A 26,669-nucleotide genomic window follows, 5' to 3' on the forward strand; every position below is an offset into this window, starting at 1 on the left:
TCTATGTCTGTACTGCAAGGGGCTATGATAGCTTCTTGGAGATAACGACCTCCAGTGCTGTCTGTCCTGGTCTTGGCAGGGCACGCTCTCATCGCGAGGTCTGCGTTCCCTCAAGGTGGAGCGGTGCCTTGAACCCCTCCTGCTTGGCACCCAGCCAGACAACCTGTTGGGGGTTGACGGGGACTAGTGCGGGCCGTGCGTGGGACGGTCATTGTGCTGATGACAGCATCGGGAACCTTCCCTCAACCATGAGCGGTACCATTCAGGCGGCGACTGTGGGGGTCCGAGTGGCGGCTTGCTGTTGACAGAGGTGCAACCAGTACCAGTAGAGACATAATGTCTCGAGCTGCCTGCAGGGTCTCTGGTGTGGAGGGCACCCGAATGTGGCCACTGGCATCCGGGGAGGTTGGCTCAGAGTGGGCTGGGCTACTCCACTCAACTTGAGTCGGAGGTCGCGAGGCCAATGGGGATCGAGAGCTGCCCAGCGCTGGTCTAGTCTCTCCCCTAGCTTTGCTCCGGTGCCTTGGCAGAGAAGACCTCTTCTTAGCCTTTTTAGAGTGTCCCGTGGACGGAGAGCAGTGCTGACCGGTGGAGGGCACCACTGGGTTGCCGTGCAGCGATGCCACAGTGCTGATTCAGAGCGGTGTGTACTGCTCCTTCTCGGTCCGAGGTTTGAAGGATCTGCAAATTTTGCAGCGGTCGCTGAGATGGGTTTCCCCCAGACAGTGTAAACAGTCCACGTGTGGGTCACTCACAGGCATAGGCTGTTTGCGAGTGTTGCATGACTTAAAGCGCGGGGCATGCCCTGACCCGGGTGCACTTAACTTTTGTAACTAAACTTTTTTTTTTTTTTTTTTTGGTAACTACAGGTACTACTAACTACGAACTAACAAAGTCCAAAGAGGGAAAGATACAGCAGAGCTGGAGCAGAGCCGTTCCAAAGCACCTTCACGGGCAGCAAGAAGGAAAAGACGGTTACTCACCGTTGTAACTGTTGTTCTTCGAGATGTGTTGCTCCTATCCATTCCAGTTAGGTGTGCGCGCCGCGCGTGCACGGCTCTTCGGAACATTTTTAGCCTAGCAACACCGGCGGGCCAGCTGGGCGCCCCCTGGAGTGGCGCCACTATAGCGCTAGTTATATACCCCAGCCGGCCCGTCCGCTCCTCAGTTCCTTCTTGCCGGCTACTCCGACAGTGGGGAAGGAGGGCGGGTCTGGAATGGATAGGAGCAACACATCTCGAAGAACAACAGTTACAACGGTGAGTAACCGTCTTTTCTTCTTCGAGTGATTGCTCCTATGCATTCCAGTTAGGTGATTCCCAAGCCTTACCTAGGCGGTGGGGTCGGAGTGAGACGTGGCAGAGTGCAAGACTGCGGAGCCAAAGGCTGCATCGTCTCTGGATTGCTGCACCAACGCGTAGTGGGAAGCAAAGGTGTGGACAGAAGACCAGGTGGCCGCTCTACAGATGTCCTGAATGGGGACATGGGCCAGGAAGGCGGCAGATGAGGCGTGCGCTCTCGTAGAGTGAGCGGTAAGACGGTTAGCTGGCACACCAGCCAGCTCGTAGCATGTTCTGATGCATGCAGTGACCCATGAGGAAATCCTCTGAGAGGAGACCGGTTTGCCTTTCATGCGCTCTGCAACTGCTATGAACAGTTACGGCGAACGCCGGAAGGATTTTGTTCGTTGTATGTAGAACGCAAGGGCCCTGCGGACATCCAGGGTGTGCAGCTGTTGATCCCGACTCGAGGCATGAGGCTTCGGGAAAAAAACTGGAAGGAAAATGTCCTGATTTACATGGAAGGCTGACACCACCTTAGGGAGGAAGGCCGGGTGAGGCTGGACCTTGTCCGCATGAAAGATGGTGTACGGAGGACCGGCCGTCAGGGCCTGGAGCTCGGAAACTCGCCTCGCTGAGGTTATGGCGACGAGAAAAGCTGTTTTCCACGACAGGTGGAGCAGCGAACACGTAGCCAAGGGCTCAAAGGGGGTTCTCATGAGCCTGCTCAAGACCAGATTCAGGTCCCAGGGCGGAGTCGGAGGCCGCACTGGCGGGAACAAACGCTCTAGACCCTTGAGGAAGCGGGAAACCGTCGGATCGGAGAAGATGGACCGGTGACTGACGGGCGGCCTGAAGGCAGATATCGCCGCCAGGTGCACCTTTAACGATGAGACCACGAGACCCTGCTCTTTAAGTGACCAGAGGTAGTCCAGGATCGTTGGGATAGGTACGACGAATGGATTCATGTCTCTCTGGTCGCACCATATGGCGAATCGCTTCCATTTAGAGAGGTAGGTCGAGCGAGTGGAGGGCTTTCTGCTCTCCAGCAGGACTCGCTGGACCGCCACCGAACAAGCCCGCTCAGCGTGGGTCAACCACTCAGGTACCAGGCTGTCAGATGGAGGGACTGCAGGTCCGGGTTTCGGAGCCTGACGAAGTCCTGCGTTATCAGGTCCGGCCATAAGGGTAGAGGGATGGGATCTCGTACTGATAGCTCGAGCAGCAGAGTGTACAAGTGCTGCCTCGGCCAGGCCGGAGCGACGAGTATGAGGTGGGCTCTGTCCCTCCGAAGCTTGAGAAGCACCCGATGTATGAGCGGGAACGGAGGGAAGGCATATAGTAGGTGACCCGTCCAGGGGCAGAGGAATGCGTCCGACAGGGAGCCCGGGGCGCGACCCTGGTACGAGCAGAACTGGTGGCACTTCCTGTTCTCTCTGGAGGCGAACAGGTCTATCCGGGGAAACCCCCACCTCCGGAAAATCGTGTGTACCACATCTGGGCGGAGGGACCACTCGTGGGACAGGAACGACCTGCTGAGATGGTCGGCCAGCGTGTTCTGCACCCCTGGAAGATAGGACGCCACCAGGTGAATGGAGTGGGCTATGCAGAAGTCCCACAGTAGCATCACCTCCGTGCACAGCGGGGAAGATCGGGCTCCACCCTGCTTGTTGACATAAAACATCGCTGTTGTGTTGTCTGTCAGCACCGCGACACAACGCCCTTGGAGACGGGAGCAGAAGGCTTGACAGGCGAGGCGAATCGCCCGCAGCTCCCTGACATTGATATGGAGGGAGAGCTCTCGGGGCGACCAAAGACCTTGGGTGTGCAGGTCGGCTAGGTGCGCCCCCCACCCCAGCTCTGACGCATCCGTGGTCAGAGTGACGGATGGTTGAGGAGGGCGGAAAGAGACTCCGGCACACACGACTGCTGGGTCCAGCCACCAGGTGAGCGAAGCGAGGGCCGGCTTCGTGGGCGTGACTACCATATCGATGGAGTCGCGGTGGGGCCGGTACACTGACGCAAGCCAAATTTGAAACGGGCGAAGGTGCAACCTCGCGTACTGAGTGACGAACGTACACGAAGCCATGTGGCCCAGAAGGCGGAGGCAGGAACGCACCGTTGTCCGTGGGAAAGATTGTAGGTCCCGAACTAGAGAGACCAGAGACTGATGCCGAGGTTGGGGCAGGCAGGCCCTGGCCAAATTGGAATCCAGGACCGCACTGATGAACTCCACTCTTTGCGAAGGGGTCAACATCGACTTCTCGGCATTTATCATAAGCCCTAGACGCTGAAACAGGGCTAGGACCGTGGCCATGTGGGACGCCACCAGTTGGCGGGATGGTCCTCGGACTAGCCAGTCGTCGAGATAGGGGTAGACATGTATCCGACGACGGCGGATGGCCGCGGCCACCACTGCCATACACTTGGTGAATACCCTCGGCGCTGTAGAGAAGCCGAAGGGTAGCACTGTGAACTGGTAGTGCGTATTGTTGACAACGAAACGCAGGTAGCGCCGATGAGGAGGGTAAATGGCGACATGAAAATACGCGTCCTTCATGTCGAGGGCGGCAAACCAGTCTCCCAGATCCAGGGAGGGAATGATAGTCCCCAGGGTCACCATGTGAAACTTGAGCTTGACAAGGTATTTGTTGAGCTCTCGGAGGTCGAGTATGGGTCGTAGACCTCCCTTCGCCTTGGGGATTAAGAAATATCGGGAATAAAATCCCCTGCCTCGCAGATCGCTCGGCACCTCCTCTATAGCACCCAAGCTCAGCAGAGACTCGACCTCTTGTAAGAGGACTTGCTCGTGAGAGGGGTCCCTGAAGAGGGACGGGGTGGGTGGGTGGGGGCGAAACAAACTGAAGATGGTAACCAGACTCTACCGTGCGTAGCACCCAGTTGTCCGATGTAATCTGGGACCACGCCGGGAGGAAGTGGGAAAGACGATTGAAAAATAACGGGGAAGGATCCGGGGGAGAGACTGATGGGCCGTCCTCGGGCGTCCCATCAAAACGCCTGCTTCGGCCCTTGGGGGGCCTTGGAAGGCGCCTGGGACTGGGTACGCCGATTGCCCGATGGTCTACGGCGGTTCAGTCTGCCCCTGCGTGCATTGTCAGGCCGTGACCTGGACTGATTGAACGGGCGAAAGGGCTGCTGCCTGAAGGATCTCCGCTGTGTCGCAGGCGTGTGCATGCCCAGCGTGCGGATGGCAATGCGCCCATCCTTAAGGGTCTGGATTCTGGAGTCCGTTTTCTCCGAGAATAGGCCCTTGGTATCGAAGGGCAAGTCTTGCAATGTATATTGAACCTCTGGCGGCAAGGTGGACGATTGCAGCCAGGAGATCCTTCTCATTGTTACTCCCGATGCCAAGGTCCTGGCTCCGGAATCTGCAGAGTCCAGTGAGGCCTGGATGGAGGACCTGGTAGCTTTCTTGCCCTCTTCTAGCAGGGCTTAGAACTCCTGCCTGGAGGATGTGGGAACCAAACTCTGTAAACTTAGAGAGGGCCACGAAATTATCATAGGCATAGCGGGCCAGGAGAACCAACTGATTGGCTATGCGTAATTGGAGGCCGCCAGCCGAATAGACCTTTCGGCCCAACAGGTCCATCCTGCGCGCGTCCTTGGACTTTGGTGCTGGCGCCGGTTGCCCATTTCTTTCCCGGTCATTCACCGACTGTACAACTAGGGAGTCCGGGGCCGGGTGGGTGTACAGGTACTCGTACCCAGTCGGGGGTACCGAGTACTTCCGCTCCACTCCGTGGGCAGTGGGAGGGATGGACGCAGGTGACTGCCAGAGTGTGGTGGCATTTCTCTGGATAGTCCGAACAAAAGGCAGGGCCACTCGCATGGGGGCCTCCGCTCCGACCACATTAGTGATCGGGTCCTCGTCCTCTGCTACCGGGAGGTTGATAGCTTGTGCCACCCGACGAAGGAGGTCCTGATGGGCACGTAAGTCAATCGGTGGGGGATCGGATGACGAGGATCCCGCCACCGCCTCGTCGGGCGAGGAAGACGAGGAATGGCCCTGACCAATGGGAAGTGGCTGAGGCTCGTCCATGGGGTGTGAAGCCGCCGCCTCCACGGGATGTTCCGCCTGCACCGGCGGCGGTGGAACCTCAACCGGAGGCGATGGAGGGGGCCTGCTGACGGTGGCTTCCGGCACCCTGTGGTCGGAGGGCCCCTGTCGCGGGAGGGAGGGGGCGCCCTGAGCCTCATGACAAGCCCAGGGGGTCCAGAAGCCCCATTGCTGAGGACCAAGGTCTTGTCCTTGTGGGTCCGCGCGGTAATCTGCACCGCTGCCGTCGTGTGAAGCGACCGACGGTTGGCGGGAAGGCCACGGGGGGGCAGAGGCGCTCAGGGACTGCGCCGTCGATGCCACCAGTCTGTCTGTGGACGGTGCCGGGTACCGGTGCCGATCGTCTTGGTACCGGGAGCGCGAGCGGGACCTTCGACCGCAAGAGTACCGGGAGGTCGACCGCGATCTCGACCGTCGTCGACGGGAGCGGCTTCAAGAACGGCGTCGGGAGCGGCGCCGGGATCCGGACCTTCCTCGGTGCCGACGGTCCGGAGAGCGGGACCGGGACCTGGAACGCCTCCGGGAGTACGACCGGTACTGCGATGAGGAGCGGTACCAGGACTGCGACCGGCGCCGAGAAGGAGAGCGGTACCGGGATGGAGACCGGTGCCGTGACCTTGAACGGCGGGAAGGTGACCGTCTCCGGGATCGGGACCGGGAGCGGGACCTGGATCGCCTTCTATCCCGTTTGTCAGGAGTGGCAGGCCGTACCATGGCCGGTTTGCCCACTGACGGAACAGCCCGCACCGGCGGTGCCGGGGGCCGGAGGCTCGGTGCCTCTGTTAGCTCTATGAGCTCCCTCGCCGTCGAGAACGTCTCGGGCATGGACGGGAGAGGCAGCTCGACCACGGTTTGCACCGGGGAGTGCGGGGGTACCGGACTCGACGGCCCTGCTGGCGCCGGAGTCGACGGTACCGCGCACGGTCCGTGCGCTGTCGAGGTCGGTGCCAAAGGCGCCGCTACTGGCTGCTGGACCGGTGGCCTCGACGTAGCAGTCTCTACGGCTTTGGGCTGCGGCTTCCGTTTCCCAGATGGTGAATGGGAGCGGTGCCGGGGCTTCGGTGCCGGCTGCTTCTTAACAGTCTCGGTACCGGACCGGCCGGGGACCGCTCCGCACCGAGGACGACGGCGGAGCTGAAGGTGTCGGCACCGCAGGGGTAAGCGCCGATTCCATGAGGAGCTGTCGTAATCTAATGTCCCGCTCCTTTTTCGTTCGCGGCTTGAATGATCTGCAAATGGGGCACTTATCTGGTCGATGTCCCTCGCCGAGACAATGAAGACAGGAGTCGTGAGGGTCCCCAACCGGCATGTGCCGCTGGCAAGCTGCACAGGGCTTGAATCCCGGTGTCTTGGGCATACGCCCGCACCGGACGGGAAAAGAGGGGCTAAGCCCCCCTAATTCCCCCTAATCTATCTAATGACTACTCAACTAACCAATTTTAACAACTAACTATGTACATTAAACACACAAGTAGAACCAAGGTGAGCTAGGTAAGTGGAGGACGACCAGCACTCCACAGTTCCAACTGGCCGTCACGGGCGGGAAGAAGGAACTGAGGAGCGGACGGGCCGGCTGGGGTATATAACTAGCGCTATAGCGGCGCCACTCCAGGGGTTGCTAGGGGCGCTCTCCTACGGGTATTGCTAAGGGAAAAACTTCCAGCACCGGTGCACGTGGTGAGCATGCATGCCTATTGTGGAATGCACCTGAGCAATCACTTGAAGAATAATATTTGGAAATGGACAGAATGTGTCAGACATGGACAGAAAATCAAGATAAAAATGGATGGAGTGAGCAAGCAACAAAAGAGAAATTCTAGACTACCAATTTCAGTGTATTCTTTTGACTCTCTCTATTGCTGATTCATGCTCCTGTCCCAGGTTAATAAAATTGTAAGTTACATAAAATGCAGAATGTGATCTTAATAACTAATATTTATCCAGCTATTGTACACTTTCTGCTTAGCTCAACAATTAAACTATACAACAATGGCATTAAAAATTACCTTTCCTTGAACTGCTATTCACTTTCATATGGTACTGAAACAGGCAAAACTTGGCATGTACTGTACATTTCCTCATCCATGGCAATGATTAGTCATTAGAACTGCTAGCTCAGGGGTCGGCAACCTTTCAGAAGTGCTGTGCCGAGTCTTCATTTATTCACTCTAATTTAAGGTTTCGCGTGCCAGTAATACATTTTAATGTTTTTAGAAGGTCTCTTTCTATACGTCTAGAATATATAACTAAACTATTGTTGTATTTAAGTAAATAAGGTTTTAAAAATGTTTAAGAAGCTTAATTTAAAATTAAATTAAAATGCAGAACCCCCCAGACTAGTGGCCAGGACCCAGGCAGTGTGAATGCCACTGAAAAATCAGCTCGTGTGCTGCCTTCGGCACGCGTGCCATAAGTTGCCTACCCCTGTGCTAGCTACTCTGAAGTAGTTTCCCCATTTCTTCTCCAATAGCTGCTTCATTAACAACTACATTTTGTGCTTCCAATTAACAATAAAATAAACTAATCAACTAACCTAAGATTTTAAGATTAAATTTATTAAAAAACAACCCATTTATAATCTTGAAGAATTTAGGTGTTGTTTTTTAATAAGCATTTCAGGAGAATTAGGAAGTAGCATCTGGGAACAGTTTCAGTTTCTTCTGTGTTATTTGCTAAGTGCTGACAACATTCTTGGTGCTTTATAAGACAAAAAATGAACACTTCCTATTCTGAGCAGTTTTAAATCAGACAGACAGACAGAGAGAGTAGGATTGTTTGCCAGAAGCTGGGAATGGGCGACGGGATGGATCTCTTGATGATTACCTGTTCTGTTCATTCCCTCTGGGGCAGCTGGCATTGGCCACGGACGGAAGACAGGATACTGGGCTAGATGGACCTTTGGTCTGACCCAGTATGGCAGTTCTTATGACATACTGGGATTTCCAGGAGAAGTAAGGTAGAGTGTTTTTTTTTATTTCTTTTGGCTGATAACTCAGCTTTTGGGTTGTGTAAAGAGAGTTTTCAGGGTGAATTTGAATGAGGTGGTGGCAGCTTGGTAAACCAGATGAGAGGGCAACCCAGGAATCGGAGATAGCATGGAAAAGGGTGCAGACACCAGAGTGGGAAAAGTAAAACACAAAAGAAAATGATAAAAATGTATTTCTTCTAATTAAATAATTTATTTCTATATAATAAAGTTATCAGCAAAACCCACTCAGACTTACCTCCATTCTCTGATTTTTCTGAAATACCAGATATTTTCCAAAAAGCTTTCATCTGTTCTGCATTCCTAAAATAGAAAGCTAGTTACTCACCAATAACAAAGTTTTAGAATATATTCCTGCCCTAGATCCTTTAACCTGGTGACCTTGGAAAACAGTTAGCCCTAAGAAGGGACCCTTGTACTAAACTCGATTTAGACAGAGGTTATACAAAGGCACCCCTTCACCCCCACCCCCGCTCTCCCAGATTCAGCTGTCTGAAAAAAGTCTACAAAGAGGCACAGGTTGAAGTGGATAAGTGTGGATTTGGAGGCAGTATATTTAGATAAGTTACTGAAAAGTAATCTCATTTTCTCATGCATAAAATTACTTTCCCACAGATAATCTCTGAAAAGAGGTTAAGCAGCTAGCTGAAGAAGGTGGAGGAGGGACTGTAAAACAGTTCGCCCAAAGCAGACATTAGAACTAGCTTCAGCATCCAAAGCACATACCGACCTATATGTAGATATGAGAGCTGACCAAAGGCTGACAATTCCATTTTGTGACAACTTTTGAGGTTTTGAAATTATATCCTGGTGGTTAGGGTACTGGCCTGGTACTCAGGAGAAAGGTTCAAGTCCCTTCCCTGCCTGATTCAGAATGGAGTTTTTAATTCCAGATCACCTGTGATGAGGATGTATACCCCACACAAGCAACAAAGGATTAATGTAGACCTGAGGCGCAGTTATGCTACTTAGCTACACCGGGAGGGTGGGTCAGACCAAATTAAAGATGAGTCCCAGCTGTGAGAAGAACTGGGTGGGTAGTATGAAATGAGAAAGTCTGGAGCAGAAGGGGGGCTGCAGGGAGAGAAGGAGGAACTCTGCAGTCACTCCAGGACTAGACAGTGGAGAGACCAGGAAGGTCAAGGAGGCAACTCGGGGAAGAATTGGCCCTGGGATCCTCTACTGAGTTGCAAAGGCTGGCAAGAGGCCAGGAGAGAGATGGAGCAGCCACCAGGCTGGCGCAGGCTCTAGCAGTGAGCCCTAATAAAAGGGCAGGATCTGGACTTTCAGAGGTGGGAGGTGTTCAGCTGAATAACTAAGGAAAACGTAAGAGGGTGAAAGGACAAGCCTGAGGAGGGCAGAAATTGGATTAAGTGGCACTTCTGGTGTGGGATTAATGGGGAGGAGGCTGGGGCTGAGTGTCCTGACTTTAGAAAGGCCAGCTGACAGACTTAGTAGGAAGAAGTCCAGGAAGATGGCAGCATGGAGTCTGGCACAGTGAACCTTGATTGCCTGTCCTAGGGTCCCTGGACTGGAACCCAATGTAGTGGGAAGGCCTGAGCTCCCCCAGCAGCCAGCGGTGAGGCGGTGTGAAGCCCTGGAGAAGGGGATATGGACTACTGGAAGCCCTGAGAAAAGGGTGTACTGACTACTGAGCCCAGAATTGTTGTGGCAGACCAGCCAGAGGGACTGGACAACTGTGTTATTGTTGTTACACTGGGAGGCATGGGACTAAACATGTCCTGGTCAAAGGGCTGAGTCATGAGAATCAGCAGACTGCAGGGGTGCTAGAGGAGGAGAGTCTGCTATGCCACACCCAACTGTGGAGGTGGGTGGCTCCAGCATTGAGTCCACTCTTCTACAACCCCAGATCAGGGACTTGAACCTGGGTCTTCCGCATCCCAGGCCCCCAACTACCTAGCCAGAGTGTCTCTCCTTCTTTCTTTACCCAAACATCTTCCCAATAAAGGTTTTGTGGAAACCAATACACCTTCATGAAACATTCTATCTTTGCAAAGTGTTCTGACCAGCTCTAGGAAATACTCTGCACATCTCAGAGATTAAAGCACTATTCAGGTAGGCTGCAAAAGCTGCCATAGTCTTAGTGGAATAATTTAATAATCATTTGGCAATTGTACCCCTCCTTGAGAATAGCAGGCCTGAACAACAAGGAAGATTCATCTTGTCAGCTTCTTCACTTAAAATGATTCTTCTATAGTACTTCCTCAAAGCACAATATTAAAAAATGGATTAATTCCAGAAAGACTGGAAACTATCCCGATAACACTACAGCACTTGCACCACATCTGTTTGTTAAGCAAGGCAAGGTTCAGATAAAAAAAAAAAATCAGACTTGTCTTTATGAAAAATTCTTCCGTTCTCTGCGTTTTCTTACCACAATGAAAAGCAGCAAACATATGTCAAATTTAAGGATTTAAGTAATATGATTTTATATTATATTTACTAAAGCTAGTTCAATTTTTTTAAGCATTTGAATTAAAAACAATTTGGATAAACTTCAACAAAACTGAAAAATTTACCCTGTTTTTTCTATTGACTATAGGACTGGTCAAAATATTTTGACTTTAGTTTTCTTTATTTAGAAAAATCAAGAAAAAATTCCAATTTTTTTTCAATTCCTCCCCAATTCCCGTTTTTGAGCAATGCTAGCATTTCCCTTTATTTTTTCCTGATGAATGCCATTTGTAACTGTTACAGTTCTTTGTTTTCACTTCATGCAAGTTTTCACTTGTACAGTTCACTTGTTTTCACTTCATGATATTAATCGCCCCGCTCCCCAAACTCTGCCTCATCTCCATTTATAGATGTCCTGAAGAAAACAAATTTTATTTGAAAAGTATCAGGGGATAGTCGTGTTAGTCTGTATCCAAAAAAACAACAAGGAGTCCGGTGGCACCTTAAAGACTAACAGATTTATTCAGCATAAGCTTTTGTGGGTTAAAAAAAAAAAAAAACTTCTTCAGATGCATGGAGTGAAAATTACAGATGCAGGCATTATTATACTGACACATGAAGAGAAGGGAGTTACCTACAAGTGGAGAACCAGTGTTGGACAGGGCCAATTCAATCAGGGTGGATGTAGTCCTCTCCCAATAATTAATGAGGAGGTGTCAATGCCAAGAGAGGGAAAATTACTTTTGTAGTGAGCCAGCCACTCCCAGTCCCTATTCAAGCCCAATTTAATGGTGTTAAATTTGCAAATGATTTTAGTTCTGCAGTTTCTCTCTGAAGTTTTTTTGTTCAAGTATGGCTACTTTTAAATCTGCTATAGAATGTCCAGGGAGATTGACGTGTTCTCCTACTGGCTTTTGTATGTTACCATCCCTGATGTCCGATTTTTGTCCATTTATTCTTTTATGTAGAGACTGTCTGGTTTGGCCAATGTACACGGCAGAGGGGCATTGCTGGCACATGATGGCATATATCACATTAGTTGATGTGCACGTGAATGAGTCCCTGATGGTGTGGCTGATGTGGATGGGTCCTATGATGGTGTCGGTAGAATAGATACGAGGACAGAGTAGGCAACGAGGTTTGTTACAGGGATTGGTTCCTGGGTTGGTGTTTTTGTGGTGTGGTGTGTAGTTGCTGGTGAGTATTTGCTTCGAGTTGGGGGGGCTGTCTATAAGCGAGGACTGGCCTGCCTCCCAAGGTCTGTAAGAGTGAGGGATCGTTTTCCAAGATAGGTTGTAGATCATTGATGATGTGCTGGAGAGGTTTTAGCTGGGGGCTGTATGTGATGGCCAGTGGTGTTCCGTTATTTTCCTTGTTGGGCCTGTCCTGTAGTAGGTGACTTCTGGTTATCTGTCTCGCTCTGTCAATCAGTTTCTTCACTTCCCCAGGTGGGTATTGTAATTTTAAGAATGCTTGGTAAAGATCTTGTAGGTATTTGTCTCTGTTTGAGGGCCTGGAGCAAATTGGCTCACTACAAAAGCAATTTTCCCTCTCTTGGCATTGACACCTCCGCATCAATTATTGGGAGTGGACTACATCCGCCCTGATTGGATTGGCCCTGTCAACAATGGTTCTCCACTTGTAGGTAACTCCCTTCTCTTCATGTGTCAGTATAATAATGCCTGCATCTGTAATTTTCACTCCATGCATCTGAAGTGGGTTTTTTACCCACGAAAGCTTATGCCCAACTAAATCTGTTAGTCTTTAAGGTGCCACCGGACTCCTCATTGTTTTTATTTGAAAACAGAGAAAAAACTAGTGACTAATTACTACAAGAAAAGGGTACAGGAAAACTTTCTACAAATTTTAAAGAAATAGATGGCAAATTGATACCAAGTCACAGACCAGCAGGTCTCTAATTTGTCTACAAGGGAAACTAGAACGTAAGAAGAAAAATGTGTTAGTATTGGTGCTGACCTGTGTAGCCATGGCAGCAGGTGGGTTAATTGCTTCCAGTGATTACACTGTCCACATGACATGACATACAAATTCAACAACATGATCCGTGGAAGCAATTTCAAATGAAATGGCCATTAGGTTAGAAGATGTTACGCTCAGTTTAGTGCAAAATACAGCCAGTGACAAATTTGTCCAAAAGAACACAGATAGTTGCATTGGCTTGACCTACTTTATTATGGTTGGAATGAGAGCATGTTTTCAATTTGAATTAATATAAATTGATTGGATATTGTCTATGTTTTGGAGTGAACCTCTACCCTGATATAACGCTCCGGGGGTGGGCTGGGAGCAGGGGCTGCGCGCTCCGGCAGATCAAAGCAAGTTCGATATAATGTGGTTTCACCTATAACGCAGTAAGATTTTTTGGCTCCAGAGGACAGCTTTATATCAGAGTAGAAGTGTATCTAATAAGATTATACACTATCAAAGGGTTTAAAATAAGTTACTAAAGCGATTGCAAAACTCTCAATATGATTTCTTTTCAAAATTCACGTAATGTTAACAAGTGTCCTGAAAGAAATGTGATACTATAATAGAAATGCACTGAATTTACCATTTTGCAGGGGGAAGTGACTGCATGTTTGTTACTCCTCCATCTACCGGTACGACAACCTGTATGTTAGACAGCATACTAGGCACAGTCATAGATTCTGGGTTGTACTTGTAATCCACTCTTACATCAGTAGTGCTAGCATTACATTTCCAGTACGTTGCAAGATTCAAAGGTGTGGACTGGATACCATTTGAAGATACCTTTAAAAAAATTAAAATAAAATGTCTATTTTCTTATTGTAAGAATTATGGAACTGTGTTAGCAACACCACAATTAAGATTCTAACTCCATTATAAATCCTGGTTATATTTGAGATAAATGCAAATTAATAATCACTAATGCTCTTTTTGGGGGAGGAAGGTCTCATTCAAAAAGTATTACTTAATGACACACAATTGAGATTATCCATCTATCTAATCGTGCCTTATAACTAAATGGGATATTCTCAGGTTAATTGGGAACAACATCCAAGTCAGACTGGGCTCAGTAGCTTTTATATCGTAATTCCACAGACTGCTTTTGTCAGACTTTTTTTTGGGGGTGGGGTGGGTGGGAGGGAAGGGAAGGGGGATTAACTGTCTCCCCTCCACCCCTAAAATCCCCATCCCCTTTCTGGCTCTTCCAATACAAAACATTGGTGTCAGTTTAGTTTTCAAGTTGTGTTTTGCATTCTACACTGCACTGAAGAAATCTGCCTGGAGAGGACTTATTTTCTCCCATTCACTTGTGGACCATAATGATTTAATTGACAGAAGGTAACTTATAGTCATGGGACAGTTAGCCCAAAAGTACTATTAGAAACAACATTTGCCTACCAGTTGAAGCACACATTTGGCTGCTTCTGTAGGCTGAGCACATCACACACCCCAGGGGCTCTTTGTATCCCCACATTCCCCTTAAAAGCTCCCTATGTCCCACCCTTCCATCCCCTTTTATTTCAGGGACACAATGCTACCCTCTCCCTCATGCCAGGGGATCTGTGTCCCCCTAACAGCTTCCTCATGTCTGGGACTCTGTGCTTCCCCATTCTCCCCCAACCTTCAAGACAGGGGCTCTGTGTGCCCCCTCACTGTCTTATACTACGGTCCCCCATTAGTCCCCCAAGGGTTATGTATGCCCCCTCCTGGACATCCCAGGGGCTCTTTGTGCCCCCCCATATTCCCTTTCCCCCCCAATACCAGTGTCTCCCATTCTCTCTCACCCCCTCCCCCTTCCCCAGCAAGGGTTCTGAGTGGCCTTCTCCTTCGCCAGCCTATGTTAGCGGCTTCAGGTGCCCCCCTTTTCCCTGGTCTCCCACACTCCCTCCCAGGCCAGGGGCTCATGTGCATCCCTATTCCCATCTCACCGTATGTTGTGTGCCCCCTTCCTCCATACCGGGTGCTCTATATGTCCCCCATGACCCTTTTCTTTTCCTCCCACACTCTCTCCTTTTCAGGGCATCAATGTTTTTAAACTGTATTGGAAGATGGGGAGAGCTGCTATCCTGGCAAGGGTTTATGAGGGCCATCAACTGGTTCTTTGATCTATAGACAATAACAGAGGTAGATGAAGCTGCTGAATGGCAGCTGCAGGGGGCTCCTTGTATCCCTCATTTCTCCCTTTTGATTTTTCCAGTTTCACCAAAATCAATAGGGTTATGCCCTATTTCCTGAAAATGTGGAGTTGACTGGATGCCGCATTCAAAAAATTATCACACAGACAGATGGAGAAATACCATCAAATTGAGTATAAGGTCTCACTTCCCTCAGCCAACAATGGTCAAAGGAAGCAATGTTGGAACCCAGAATAAGTGTCACATGCTCAGAGCAAGCATGAGCAAACAGAAAAGTCATCAAGCCAGGAGAAGCAGCAAGAAAACACCAAGGGCACAAATTGATCCAGCAGCCAGGTGAGGTCCTATGGTTTGGAACAGTCTAGTGTAGGTCTGGCTTAAGAATCATCCAACTAAACAGTGACAATCCTCCTTTATGCCCACATAAACAATAATTCTGATAGTCTCTTTACAGATGTGAAATCTGCAAAAGTTCCTTAAAAAAAAATCTCCAAATAAAAAAAATATTTACCTGATATTTTAAAACATCAACATTATAATAGGAAGCAGATGGATTCTGCTCTGATAACTTCTTGAGGTAGACTGTGACAGCTTGCATGTTCATCCAAAAATCTTTTGTACTGGAGTCACTTTGTGACTGATCACTACATGTAAAATGAAGATAGGAATGAGAATACAAATATCAGTTTTCTTATTTTGGTTGTCTTAATTTTAAGTGGTAGACCTTTCCCTTTATTTCTTACACTTTTTTCAAACACAATAAGAAGTTGTAACATAATTTCACCTTTCAGAATATTAAGGCACATCAGTTACCTATTCAATACTAGCATTCAACACAAAAACACACTCCTGGATTACAGCTGAATGTCAGTGACACCATAGTTAAGGCTGTGTCTGGATTGTTCCTTCAAGAGGACATATTTTTAATATTAAAAAAACCTGCCCTGTAGTGACACCTTGAGGGGAAAAAGCTACAAAAAAGTATCTTTAAAAATAAATTTAATCTAATCTAAGATTATAAACACTAAAACGCCTTGATCACAATGTGGAGGTTACTTACCTGTAACTAGAGGTTCTTCAACATGTATGGTCCCTATCTCTAGTCCACACATGGTATGCATGCGCTCTATGTGCCTGAGATCAGAGATTTCTGGCAGGTGGTTTCTGTTGGTTTACACCTGTACAGTTGCTTCCCTCATGCTCTATACTGAGGTTTTGAGGGGCAGCGTGAACCAACACTTCTCCAGTTCCTCCTCTTACTGCAAATCCAGTCATGATCCAAAGTAGAGGGGAAGGAGGGCAGGCAGTTGCATAGAGATAGGGACCACATATCTTGAAGAACCTTCAGTTACAGGTAAACAACCTGCTTTTCTTCTTTGTGTGGCAGTCCCTATGTGTATTCCACACGAGTGACTGGTAAGCAGTATCCAAACAAGTGAGAGTGCAAGGATGCAGGCAGTGTAGATGTCTGTAATACCTCCTGTCTGTACTTCTGAATCTGGAGAAGAATCTGGGACTAAGGCATAATCCTTTGTGAAGGTATCAATGGAACACCAGGTTGCCATCTTACAAATGTCCAGTATAGGTACTTCTCAAAGATGTGTTATTGATTTGCATGTGTTCTATTGCAGTGGGTCCTCTCCCCACCCAGGGAAGGGAGATACAGCCAACAGGTAACAAAGAGTGATACAGCTGGAGGTCCAACGAGAGAGTCTCTGAGCAGATAGCACTTGTCCCTGTGAGTGCTCTGCTACAGCAACAAATAGTCTAGTCTACCTAGTTCCCTGAGCTTTCACCTTCCAGAGCCCATGGGTCTGAGGCAGCCCTGCCATGGGGACTGTCCTCTGGCTTCCAGGGGCCATGGCAGCATGGCCATGTGGATTATATGACTCTGCAGCTCCATGTGGTGGTGTTTCAAAACATAGAAATTTCTCACAAACCAGAAATCCTGACTTTCAGGCAGCTCTAGCTGCAATATACAAAACAGTTACTCTAGATGGGCACTGGTTTTTTTCCTTTAAGAATTTTCAGAAGTACTTTTGCTGTGGATACCACATGCCTCATCTATATAGTAACACAAAGGTTCTGATCTACTGTATAAAAAATAGGTTTCAGAGTATAAAAGATGTAGTTAAAAAAAACCCCCACAATAGTAATTGCCATATCAGAAAAGGAACTTCAGTATTAACTGCAAGCTAACAGATTTCCAAGTGAAGGCTGACACTTGATCCATCAATCATTCCAATGTGATCTCTGTACAAAAAATGCTATGTGCCTTGAAGTGGGAGTGTCAGTCTTCTTAATTTTGAAATTTCTAGTTTGTTTCTGTCAGTGATCAGGTACATTGTTCGTATAATTTAAACATGTATTTAGATAAATTAAATCTGGTTTAATTTTTAAACAGAGCTTGTCTAAAACATTTAATTTACAAAATCGTATGTAAAGAGACATCCACAGATTCATACAACTAGATTTTTAAGCCATTTTTGCAGTTTTAGCCATGTGGTTCCCATTATAATCAATGGAAATTTCAAGTCTAGTAATCTATGCAATTCTCATACTGGGATTAGAGTGAGAGTGCTGAACAGAAACTAAGCATAAAAAAATACAAGGCAATTTACTGGCGTAAATAAAATTCACAGCAAAGTTTAAACAATAAGATATAGGAGAATTTGTTTTTAAATAGTAATGCAACAATCCACATTTTAAAATCACATGGTTTTCTATTAGATAAAAAAATACAAAACCTGTATACAAGTTGTGCATTTGGAAGAATCTGCTCTAGTTTGCTTGTGTTTTTTACCCTGAAGCAGAGTACAGCTGGAGATGGGTTGCTGGTGAAGACTTTAATAATCCCACTTGGGAATGACACTGTCATATCACCAGTGATCTTCACAATACATCTGGGAGAGAGATGAGAAAAGAGCAATTCTATTAAAACGGAATAAAAATAAAAATACCCAGTTCTTACTGCATGTCAAATTTCAGTATTAATTTTAAAGTAAAGATCTACTGTTTTCAGAATATTTGTATCTAAGTCATAAATTTAAAATACAAATTGATTCTAAATGAAGAGGCGGCGGCACTATGGCTTATTGCACTACCTCTTTCACCTCTTGGGATATGATTTAAAAATTAGATGAGGTTGCAAGTGAAATGAGTTTGGTGGATAAAGCATACAGTAGTCTGTTGGTGAACTTTTTTTTCCCACACCACAAACACAAGGCACAACTATGTGTAGGAGATGGCCACAACTGGCATAGCAGGGTGTTGCAGGTAGAAATGAGGTGCTTTGAGCTGTGTGGGACAATTTACACATAGCACCTACCTGAACTATGCCTGGCCAGTGATAAATCACCATCTCATTTTCATCAGAAATTCATTTCAACGAATTTACCACATTCTTCTAAAGTTTCACCATTTTTCCCCCCATATTTAAAAGAAAAGAAAAAAAGACCAATTTGTTTTCTAAATGTAACTCAGTATAGTCAAAACAATTCACTATTTAACTAACTTGGTAGGATCTGCTCCTTTAAAGTAGGCGTTAACAGATTCAGTAAAGGCTACTGCAACAGGCAGGGTGTCCTGGTTTCCAAGGGTGACAGGGCTGGGACCACGTGAAACACCTAGAATACATATGGTTTATAGGTTTAATTTTCAAGAAGCTTAGCTAGATTTCAAAATGGTTGGCTACCTATGTTACTGAAGTATCAAGTAAAAGAAGTCACTACCATCAGCTTCACAGCAAAGTCCAAAGTATTTTTTTGAAAAGTGTGGAAAAATGTATTTGAAAAACATTTGAAATCAGAATATAACACAATCAAAGCACTAAGCAACAATAAGCAACCTGAGAAAACAGGACTATTGCAATGACATTTTAAACAGATAGATACTAGGGAACACATCATACATGATACAACATAAATGGTAACATTGTATTAATTAAAGCCAACAGCACCCAAAGGAAATTAAACATGTAGCTGGTACTACTCATAAAACAAACTCTCTACTGTATGCTTATAATATGAAGAAAATGTATAGTAAAAGAAGAGAGTCATCATGGACATGCCCTGATTCCAATTATATCTGCATAAAATTAGTCTGATTCCACATAAATTAAGTATTGGCATCTTTAACTAATTCTCGAGCACTATCAAGAAGGCAAACACTTTTCACATGAGATGATCACAGAACATTTTTATTTACTGAGATTTTTACGTCCACCTATTAAGGAATCAGGATATGCCTCAGAGTTACAAGGAAATATGCACCATTTTAAAAGTAATTCAATGTACTGGGGAAAATAGTCAGAAAGGCCTGTGTCCAATCTTCATAAGTTGTTATGCAAACACATGCATACACAGAAGTGTTTCAATTTTTACCTACAAAACCAACTGAGACCTAGCGTTAAGACTTCTTACACTGTGGCTGCATAAGAAGAGTGTGGGTGAACGTATGCATAACAACAAAATGTTGTGCATTCACATGTGAAGACCAGGGACTAAAATGTACCATTCTAAAATATATACGGCCAGTTACTGAAAGCAATAGCACAGTGGAAAGCTTATTATCATTCTTTTCCTGTACTCCTATTAAACCTGACTCATGCAAAGCATATTGCTCACAAAGGAAGTCTAACACTTTTCAATAAGCAGGCAGGAACAGACCAATGAATATTTTCTACTGAGGTACCATAAAGCAGAAAGCCATGTTTCTGCTTTCAAACTAATCCTATAATTTACTTTGAAATACTGTGATGTGCTTCTCAAATTTATTAGCAGTACGTGCTGTAGGACAGGGGTTCTCAAACTGGAGGTCGGGACCCCTCAGGGGGTCACGAGGTTATTACATGGGGGGTTACGAGCTGTCAGCCTCCACCCCAAACCCTGCTTTGCCTCCAGCATTTATAATGGTGTTAAATATATAATAAAGTATTTTTAATTTATTAGGGGGGGTTGCACTCAGAGGCTTTTTATGTGAAAGGGGTCAAAAAGTTTGAGAGCCACTGCTGTAGGAGGAGGATGGAACCTTAATATGGGGAAGCAGCTTGTTAATACATGTACTGATCTATGAAGTAAGTACATGTGGGTGTGGGAACTGTATGTTTAATTTGAGGCAGGAGGGGTGAGAGGAGAAGGAGCAGCATGAGAGTGAGAGAGTAGTTTAAAAAAAAGGTCAGATTCCAGATATTTAGTCTTATGATGATACTATCAAGCCTTACCTTCTCCTCTAAAGTCTTGTGCACTGTTTACAAGATGCTTTAATGTTTTGAATTCTTCCCAATAGTTACTTTGTCTATGAACCAATACAATTCACTCCCATAAAAACCCTCTAATAGAACATGTACTCTTCCTTCAACCCACGGTATTGCCAGCCCAGGCATTAAAAAATCATGAATCAGACTAAAGAAATATTAGTGGACTGAGTGGAAACATGAAATTATGTTGACATCTTTTTATCTGCCTTTCAGTGTACACTTAGGCCACATCTTCAAGCTTTTTGCTGTAGCTACAAAGGCTAGAAAGTTAATCTTTTTTAAAAAGAAAGCTGAGATTTTCACATAACCCTACAATTTTGTTTTAAGAAAAACAAAATATTGCATGACTTATCAAATATTGCAAGACTCATGGAAATTAATGGGAATATGATTTTATCATGAGTTGGCAAAACTGGACCCATTAATTTCCATCTCTGTAATGAAATGCTCAACTATGGAGACAGCAAATAATACAAAGTCATCTATAACAAAGAGTTAAAAATGCATTTAAGCTGTAAGTATTGCTCTACAGTTGTATGGGAATTTATCCCCTTTTCATCAGACCAATAGGGAGTAATGCTTAGACAGCTCAACTGCAGAGCCAGGCTGGAAGGCGATCACTTCCTACTAAATAAATAAGTCTTTTACAGAGGTACAAATTGCTGATTTACAGTAACTTTTTTCTTTTTATATTCTTATAGATAAATTCAAACTGATCCATTAGAGAGAATTATGCAAAATCTATTAAACTTCGTGTATACATATATTTTTCCATTCCGTAAAAGAAATACAGGAATTTCTTGCTTGCTGAAAATAACTGTATCTTCCTTAATATATTACAATTTGCACATATTTAAGGAGAGACAGACACAGATATATGAATATATGCAAGTGCACACATACATATTTCTTTTTTTCTTGGTCATACCCAGGGCACTAGAAAGCAATAGATTTATTTTCTTTTTTCAGCTTTTACTGTGCTCTGCAAAAATCTAAGTTTTCATTAAAAAAAAAATCCCCAAACAAAACTAAGTCCCTCTTATTATAAAGATAGATTTAACATTGTAAATCAGCGTTCTGTTGGCCTGTTTGCTCTGCAGCCAGGCACAAAATGCTGAGAATCCTTGTTGGGAGTGAGAAAGGAGGCTGGAGCTGGAGATCCAGAAATAGGGAAGTCGTGTGACAGGGGGTGGCTGCAGCTGATGACCTCAAAGTGGAGGTGGAGAAGGAAAGAAGCAAGCTGAGATGGAAGAACAATAAGGAGTGAGAGGCAGCAACTTTGAAGGGGATGAAGGCTTTAAACAGGCAGGCATGAATGAACTGTCCCCTAGAGAGGCTGCAGGCAACTTGAAGAGCAGTGGACTGTGGAGTAGACCAGTTTTAGTGTGTACAGGAGGGAAACAATTCTGAATGTGTGTGGGGCTTTCAAACAGATGTTCAGTAGTGTTAGAACTGATTTTTCATGCAGATGAGGAAGTATTTGAATTGATTTGCATTGGAGAGGAAATTGGTTGTGGGGGAGGGACTTCATTTTGATTTAATGAGTTGAGCAGCCTCCTTGTAACACAACATGAAAAAGTTTGAGAAGCCATCAGCCAACACACCTCAGACCTAACAAAGTCTGGCCATTCTATCTTTGATGCCATTAGAAACTTCAGATGGGGTCCATCTGCCCCCCACCCACACAGAGTGTCCTGTATAACAAGGGAAGAGAAACGGCGGGAAAAGCAGCCTTCTTTTTTCCTCTGGTGGCAAGTCCTTGGGGCAGAAGCCTATTGGTGGGGTTGTGTAGCCTCTCTCCTGAGCCAAACAGCAGCAGTCTGAAAAGTTAGTAGGACTTTGAGACTTCACTGAAACGGGCACCCTAGATTGCAACACAGGTTTCAAAATTTTTAGATCTTTTGAGACTTAAATGGTTTTGAGGTTGAGGATGCAAAAAGTAAAGTGGCTCCAGTGTGTCATTATATGAAGAGTAGCTCCAGCAGAGTTACAAAGAGTTGCCTGGGTCCTACTATACCACAGTTTGAAGCACTTTTAATTTTGCTAAATTAGTCTGCTGGAGGGCAATGGACAATATCTGTCTGGAAAAAAAGGTAACAATTATTTATGGTGGAAGTTTCCAAATATTTCAGAGTTCTCCTTATTTGCATGCCACATACAAAACAGGTTCTTTAAAAGTGTTAAGTAAGGATTGTCATTTTAAAAGTTCAAGATAATTGCTTTTTTTTTTTTTTGAGAAAAGCTATGATGGAAGATTAGGGAGAATAAGACCACAGGCTTTACCTGAATTTTTTGGAAATTTTTAAGTGTTTGGTTATATCAATTTCAAATGATTAATACAACACATAACTGATTAAGCAGTTTAGCTTTGAAGCTACTTTATGGCTGGAAGATACTAGAGATTGCTGGAGAAAGTTAAGTCACAAAGAAATTTTATTAGGTACCGTTTTAGGATAATTAGTACACATATATGTCTTCTTCTAGAACAATACCTGCAGGTGTGTCACAAATTTTTTCAATCGTAGGGAGCTTTCCAATGACTATATCATCATCTATTACATTTAAATGAAACAAAACATTGCAAGAAAACAAAACATTTCAAGCAACAACAAAAAGCACTAATTTAAAGTTACATTATTTAAATGGAAAGATGTTTGAAAAATAAGAAATCTAATTAAAGATGAGGTTAAAATATAAAATAAATTAGTTAAGGAATATTAGACTTTTCCATAAATTCCCTTGAAACCATATACATTTGCTGGAGTTAAGTCTAATTTAGAAGACTAAAGTTGTAATAGTGTCCAGTAGTTAAAAATAATAATCAGTCCTGCAAAAGGAACATCAGGTTAAAAAAAATACACTTTTTTTAAAAAAACGTCCTTGCTAGTTACACCTTAGGTTGTCAAAACTGAAAGAATTTTAAAAGAAATCAAGGTCCTGATCCTTCAAACACGAACATGTAACTTTATGCAGGCGAATGGTCCCTCTAAAGTCAATGTCACTATTCATGTATATTGCACGATTGGGGCCCTAATTTACTTTTCACCATTTATGCTCTTTATTTAGTTCCTTTACTTCTCTCAACCTGGAGAAAGGAAAAGACCACCAATTCCAGATTTTGGTTTCTATGTAACTGCATAATGCTGCAATTATGGGGTTGTAAGCAAGGCAAGGGAACATTTAAATCACTATAAATCATTTAAAAACAATTTTCATGGAAACAATTCTATTAGTATTATGTTTTATAACAGAAATTATCAAAACAAAACCTGATTATCGGCCTAAACACAATGGTTTCTTTAAAAATGATTAAATTCACTCTATATCTAAAGAATATTTCAATATCAAGTAGAATAAAATCTCAAACAAATAACAGCCCTCACTTAATATATACATATCCTGCATACCAAGTAAGCATTTATAAGCATTTCTACAACAATTAAAAAAAAAATTTCACTGAAGGATCTGCCATACTGGATCAGACCAGTGGTCTATCTAGCCCAGTATCCTGTCTCTGATAGTATTCAGTACCGGATACTTCAAAGGAAGCGGCAAGAAAACCTAAGTTGGACAAATAAGGCTATTTCCTCCTAACATCCAGAAGTTAGTGGTTTATATATGCCCTGAAGGATAAAGATTTATAGCTCTGCTAAAAAAAATAGAAGTTATAAAAATTACAGGCTATAGAGACATAAAATAGTTGTTCACAGATAGCCTGAATTACTTACCTACTGTGGGTGTATTTGCTGCACTTAGAGAAGCCGAAGAAGATATTGATGAGATACTCTCTGCACGTGCCAAAGGAGCTATAGGTGGTGGACTGGAGTTAGAGGTCAAGGGCGGGCTGAACGGCCTCGGCTTAAAACAAAATGTGTCAATATCATTACAAACATATAAATGATTTTAAATGGATGAAACAAAGGAAATCTTATGAGAATCAAACAGAACCAGAAAAGAAGTCTTCATCTAGTTCATTCCCTGCCTAATGCAAGATCGTTCCCTACGATATTTTTTTTCTAGTGTTTTATCCAACCTAATTTTCAAAGTAAAAAAACTTATGAACTGCTACTATTTCCCTTGGGCAGTTATTCTATTATTTAGACTACTGTTAGGAAGTTTTTCCTGATAATCAATCTTTAATGAGTTAAAAGACGGTTACTCACCTTTGTAACTGTTGTTCTTCGAGATGTGTTGCTCATATCCATTCCAATTAGGTGTGCGCGCGCCGCGTGCACGTTCGTTGGAAGATTTTTACCCTAGCAACACTCGGTGGGTCGGCTGGGTCGCCCCCTGGAGTGGCGCCGCTATAGCGCCGAATATATACCCCTGCCGACCCAACCGCACCTCAGTTCCTTCTTGCTGGCTACTCCGACAGAGGGGAAGGAGGGCGGGTTTGGAATGGATATGAGCAACACATCTCAAAGAACAACAGTTACAAAGGTGAGTAACTGTCTTTTCTTCTTCGAGTGCTTGCTCATATCGATTCCAATTAGGTGATTCCCAAGCCTTACCTAGGCGGTGGGGTTGGAGTGAGATGCTGCAGAATGCAAAACTGCTGAGCCAAAGGCTGCATCATCTCTGGACTGTTGGACCAGTGCATAATGTGAGGCAAAGGTGTGGACCGAGGACCAGGTAGCTGCGTGACATATCTCCTGGATGGGAACATGAGCCAGGAAGGCAGCAGAAGAAGCCTGAGCCCTGGTGGAATGTGCAGTGAGGTGGCTCGATGGAACATAGGCCAAGTCATAGCAGGTGCAGATGCACGACGTCACCCAAGATGAAATCCTCTGGGAGGAGACAGGTAGGCCCTTTGTTCGGTCTGCCACTGCGACGAAGAGTTGGGGCGTTTTACGAAAGGGCTTTGTCCGCTCGATATAAAATGCGAGCACCCTACGGACGTCTAGGGAGTGCAATTGTTGCTCCCTTCGCAATGAGAGTGGCTTCGGAAAGAAGACCGGAAGGAAGATATCCTGGTTGATATGAAAGGCCGACACCACCTTAGCGAGGAAGGCCGGATGTGGTTGCAACTGCACCTTGTCCTTGTGAAACACAGTATACAGTGGGTCCACCGTGAGAGCCCGAAGCTCGGAAACTCGTCTGGCCGATGTAATGGCTACGAGGAAAACTGTCTTCCAGGACAGGTATAGCAGCGAGCAAGTTGCCAGTGGCTCGAATGGGGCAGTCATAAGTCTGGTTAGAACCAGGTTGAGGTCCCAGGTGTGGGAGGGGCAGCGAACTTGGGGGTATAAGCGCTCCAAGCCCTTGAGGAACCTAGAAACCATAGGGTGCGAGAATACGGAGCGGCCACTCTCCCCTGGGTGGAAAGTAGAGATGGCTGCCAAGTGTACCCTCAATGATGACACCGCCAGGCCCTGCTGTTTGAGAGACCAGAGATAGTCCAAGATGGAATGGATCGGGACCTCGGTGGGAGTAACATTGTGCGTTTCGCACCAGCAGGAGAAACGCTTCCACTTGGCCAGATATGTTAACTGAGTGGAAGGACTACCCAGGAGTACCTGTTGTACCGAGGCAGAGCAACGTAACTTGGATCAGTTTAGCCACGCAGCAGCCATGCTGTGAGGTGCAGGGATTGCAGGTCTGGGTGGTGAAGTCTGCCGTGATCCTGCGTTATGAGGTCTGGGCGAAGAGGCAGGGGAATCGGGTTGGCTATCGACAGGTCTAGCAACATGGTGTACCAGTGCTGCCTGGGCCACGCTGGAGCGATCATGATCAGGTGCGCTCTGTCCCTGCGGAGTTTTAGCAGGACCCTGTGAACGAGCAGGAATGGTGGAAAAGCGTACAGCAGATGGCTTGTCCACGGCATCAGAAAAGCGTCCAAGATCGAGCCCGGGGAGAGACCTTGGAATGAGCAGAACATCTGGCACTTCCTGTTCTCGTGAGAAGCGAAGAGGTCTATGCGGGGAAAGCCCCACTTCTGGAAAATGGAATGGATAACATCCGGATGAATTGACCAGTTGTGAGACAGGAAGGATTTGCTGAGGCGATCCGCCAGAGTGTTCCGGACCCCTGGGAGAAAGGACGCTACCAGGTCTATTGATTGGGCTATGCAGAAGTCCCAGAGCTGGATAGCTTCCTGGCAAAGAGGGGAGGACCGTGCTCCTCCCTGCTTGTTTATGTAATACATGGCTGTTGTATTGTCTGTGAACACTGAGACACAAGGCCTTGTAGGTGCTGCTGAAACGCCTGGCACGCAAGGCGGACTGCTCTCAGCTCTCGGACACTGATGTGCAAGGACAGATCTTGAGCTGACCAAAGGCCCTGAGTGCGAAACTGACCAAGGTGAGCACCCCAGCCGAGAGATGAGGCGTCCGTCATCAGGGACACCGAGGGGTGAGGTGGATGGAACGGCATCCCTGCACACACCAGGGAGGGCGTCGACCATCAGTCGAAGGAGCCTAGGATGCTCGGGGGGATCGTGACGATCATGTCTATGCTGTCTGTGCTCGGGTGGTACACCGAGGTGAGCCACGATTGGAGTGGACGGAAGCAAAGCCTGGCATGTTTGGTT

At 45.9% G+C, this 26,669-nt stretch overlaps 1 protein-coding gene across 4 annotated transcripts in view; it reads right to left on the reverse strand.

Annotated features, from left to right (window-relative positions):
* FCHO2 (FCH and mu domain containing endocytic adaptor 2) overlaps nt 1-26,669 on the reverse strand; it is a 220,784-nt gene that overhangs the window by 7,438 nt on the left and 186,677 nt on the right. For 3 of the 4 annotated variants that reach the window (XM_045020805.1, XM_045020802.1, XM_045020803.1), the window contains 6 exons: nt 23,869-23,998; nt 18,398-18,509; nt 17,631-17,786; nt 15,395-15,527; nt 13,332-13,531; nt 8,583-8,647 (listed from right to left, as the gene is read on the reverse strand). In XM_045020805.1, coding sequence (XP_044876740.1) covers nt 8,583-8,647; nt 13,332-13,531; nt 15,395-15,527; nt 17,631-17,786; nt 18,398-18,509; nt 23,869-23,998 — 796 coding nt within the window. Of the gene's footprint in view, nt 1-8,582; nt 8,648-13,331; nt 13,532-15,391; nt 15,528-17,630; nt 17,787-18,397; nt 18,510-23,868; nt 23,999-26,669 lie in introns of those variants that run through there. The other variant, XM_045020806.1, reaches the window with a different exon arrangement.

The sequence above is a fragment of the Mauremys mutica genome, chromosome 6 (genome assembly GCF_020497125.1).
Source record: "Mauremys mutica isolate MM-2020 ecotype Southern chromosome 6, ASM2049712v1, whole genome shotgun sequence".
Classification (NCBI taxonomy): domain Eukaryota; kingdom Metazoa; phylum Chordata; order Testudines; family Geoemydidae; genus Mauremys; species Mauremys mutica.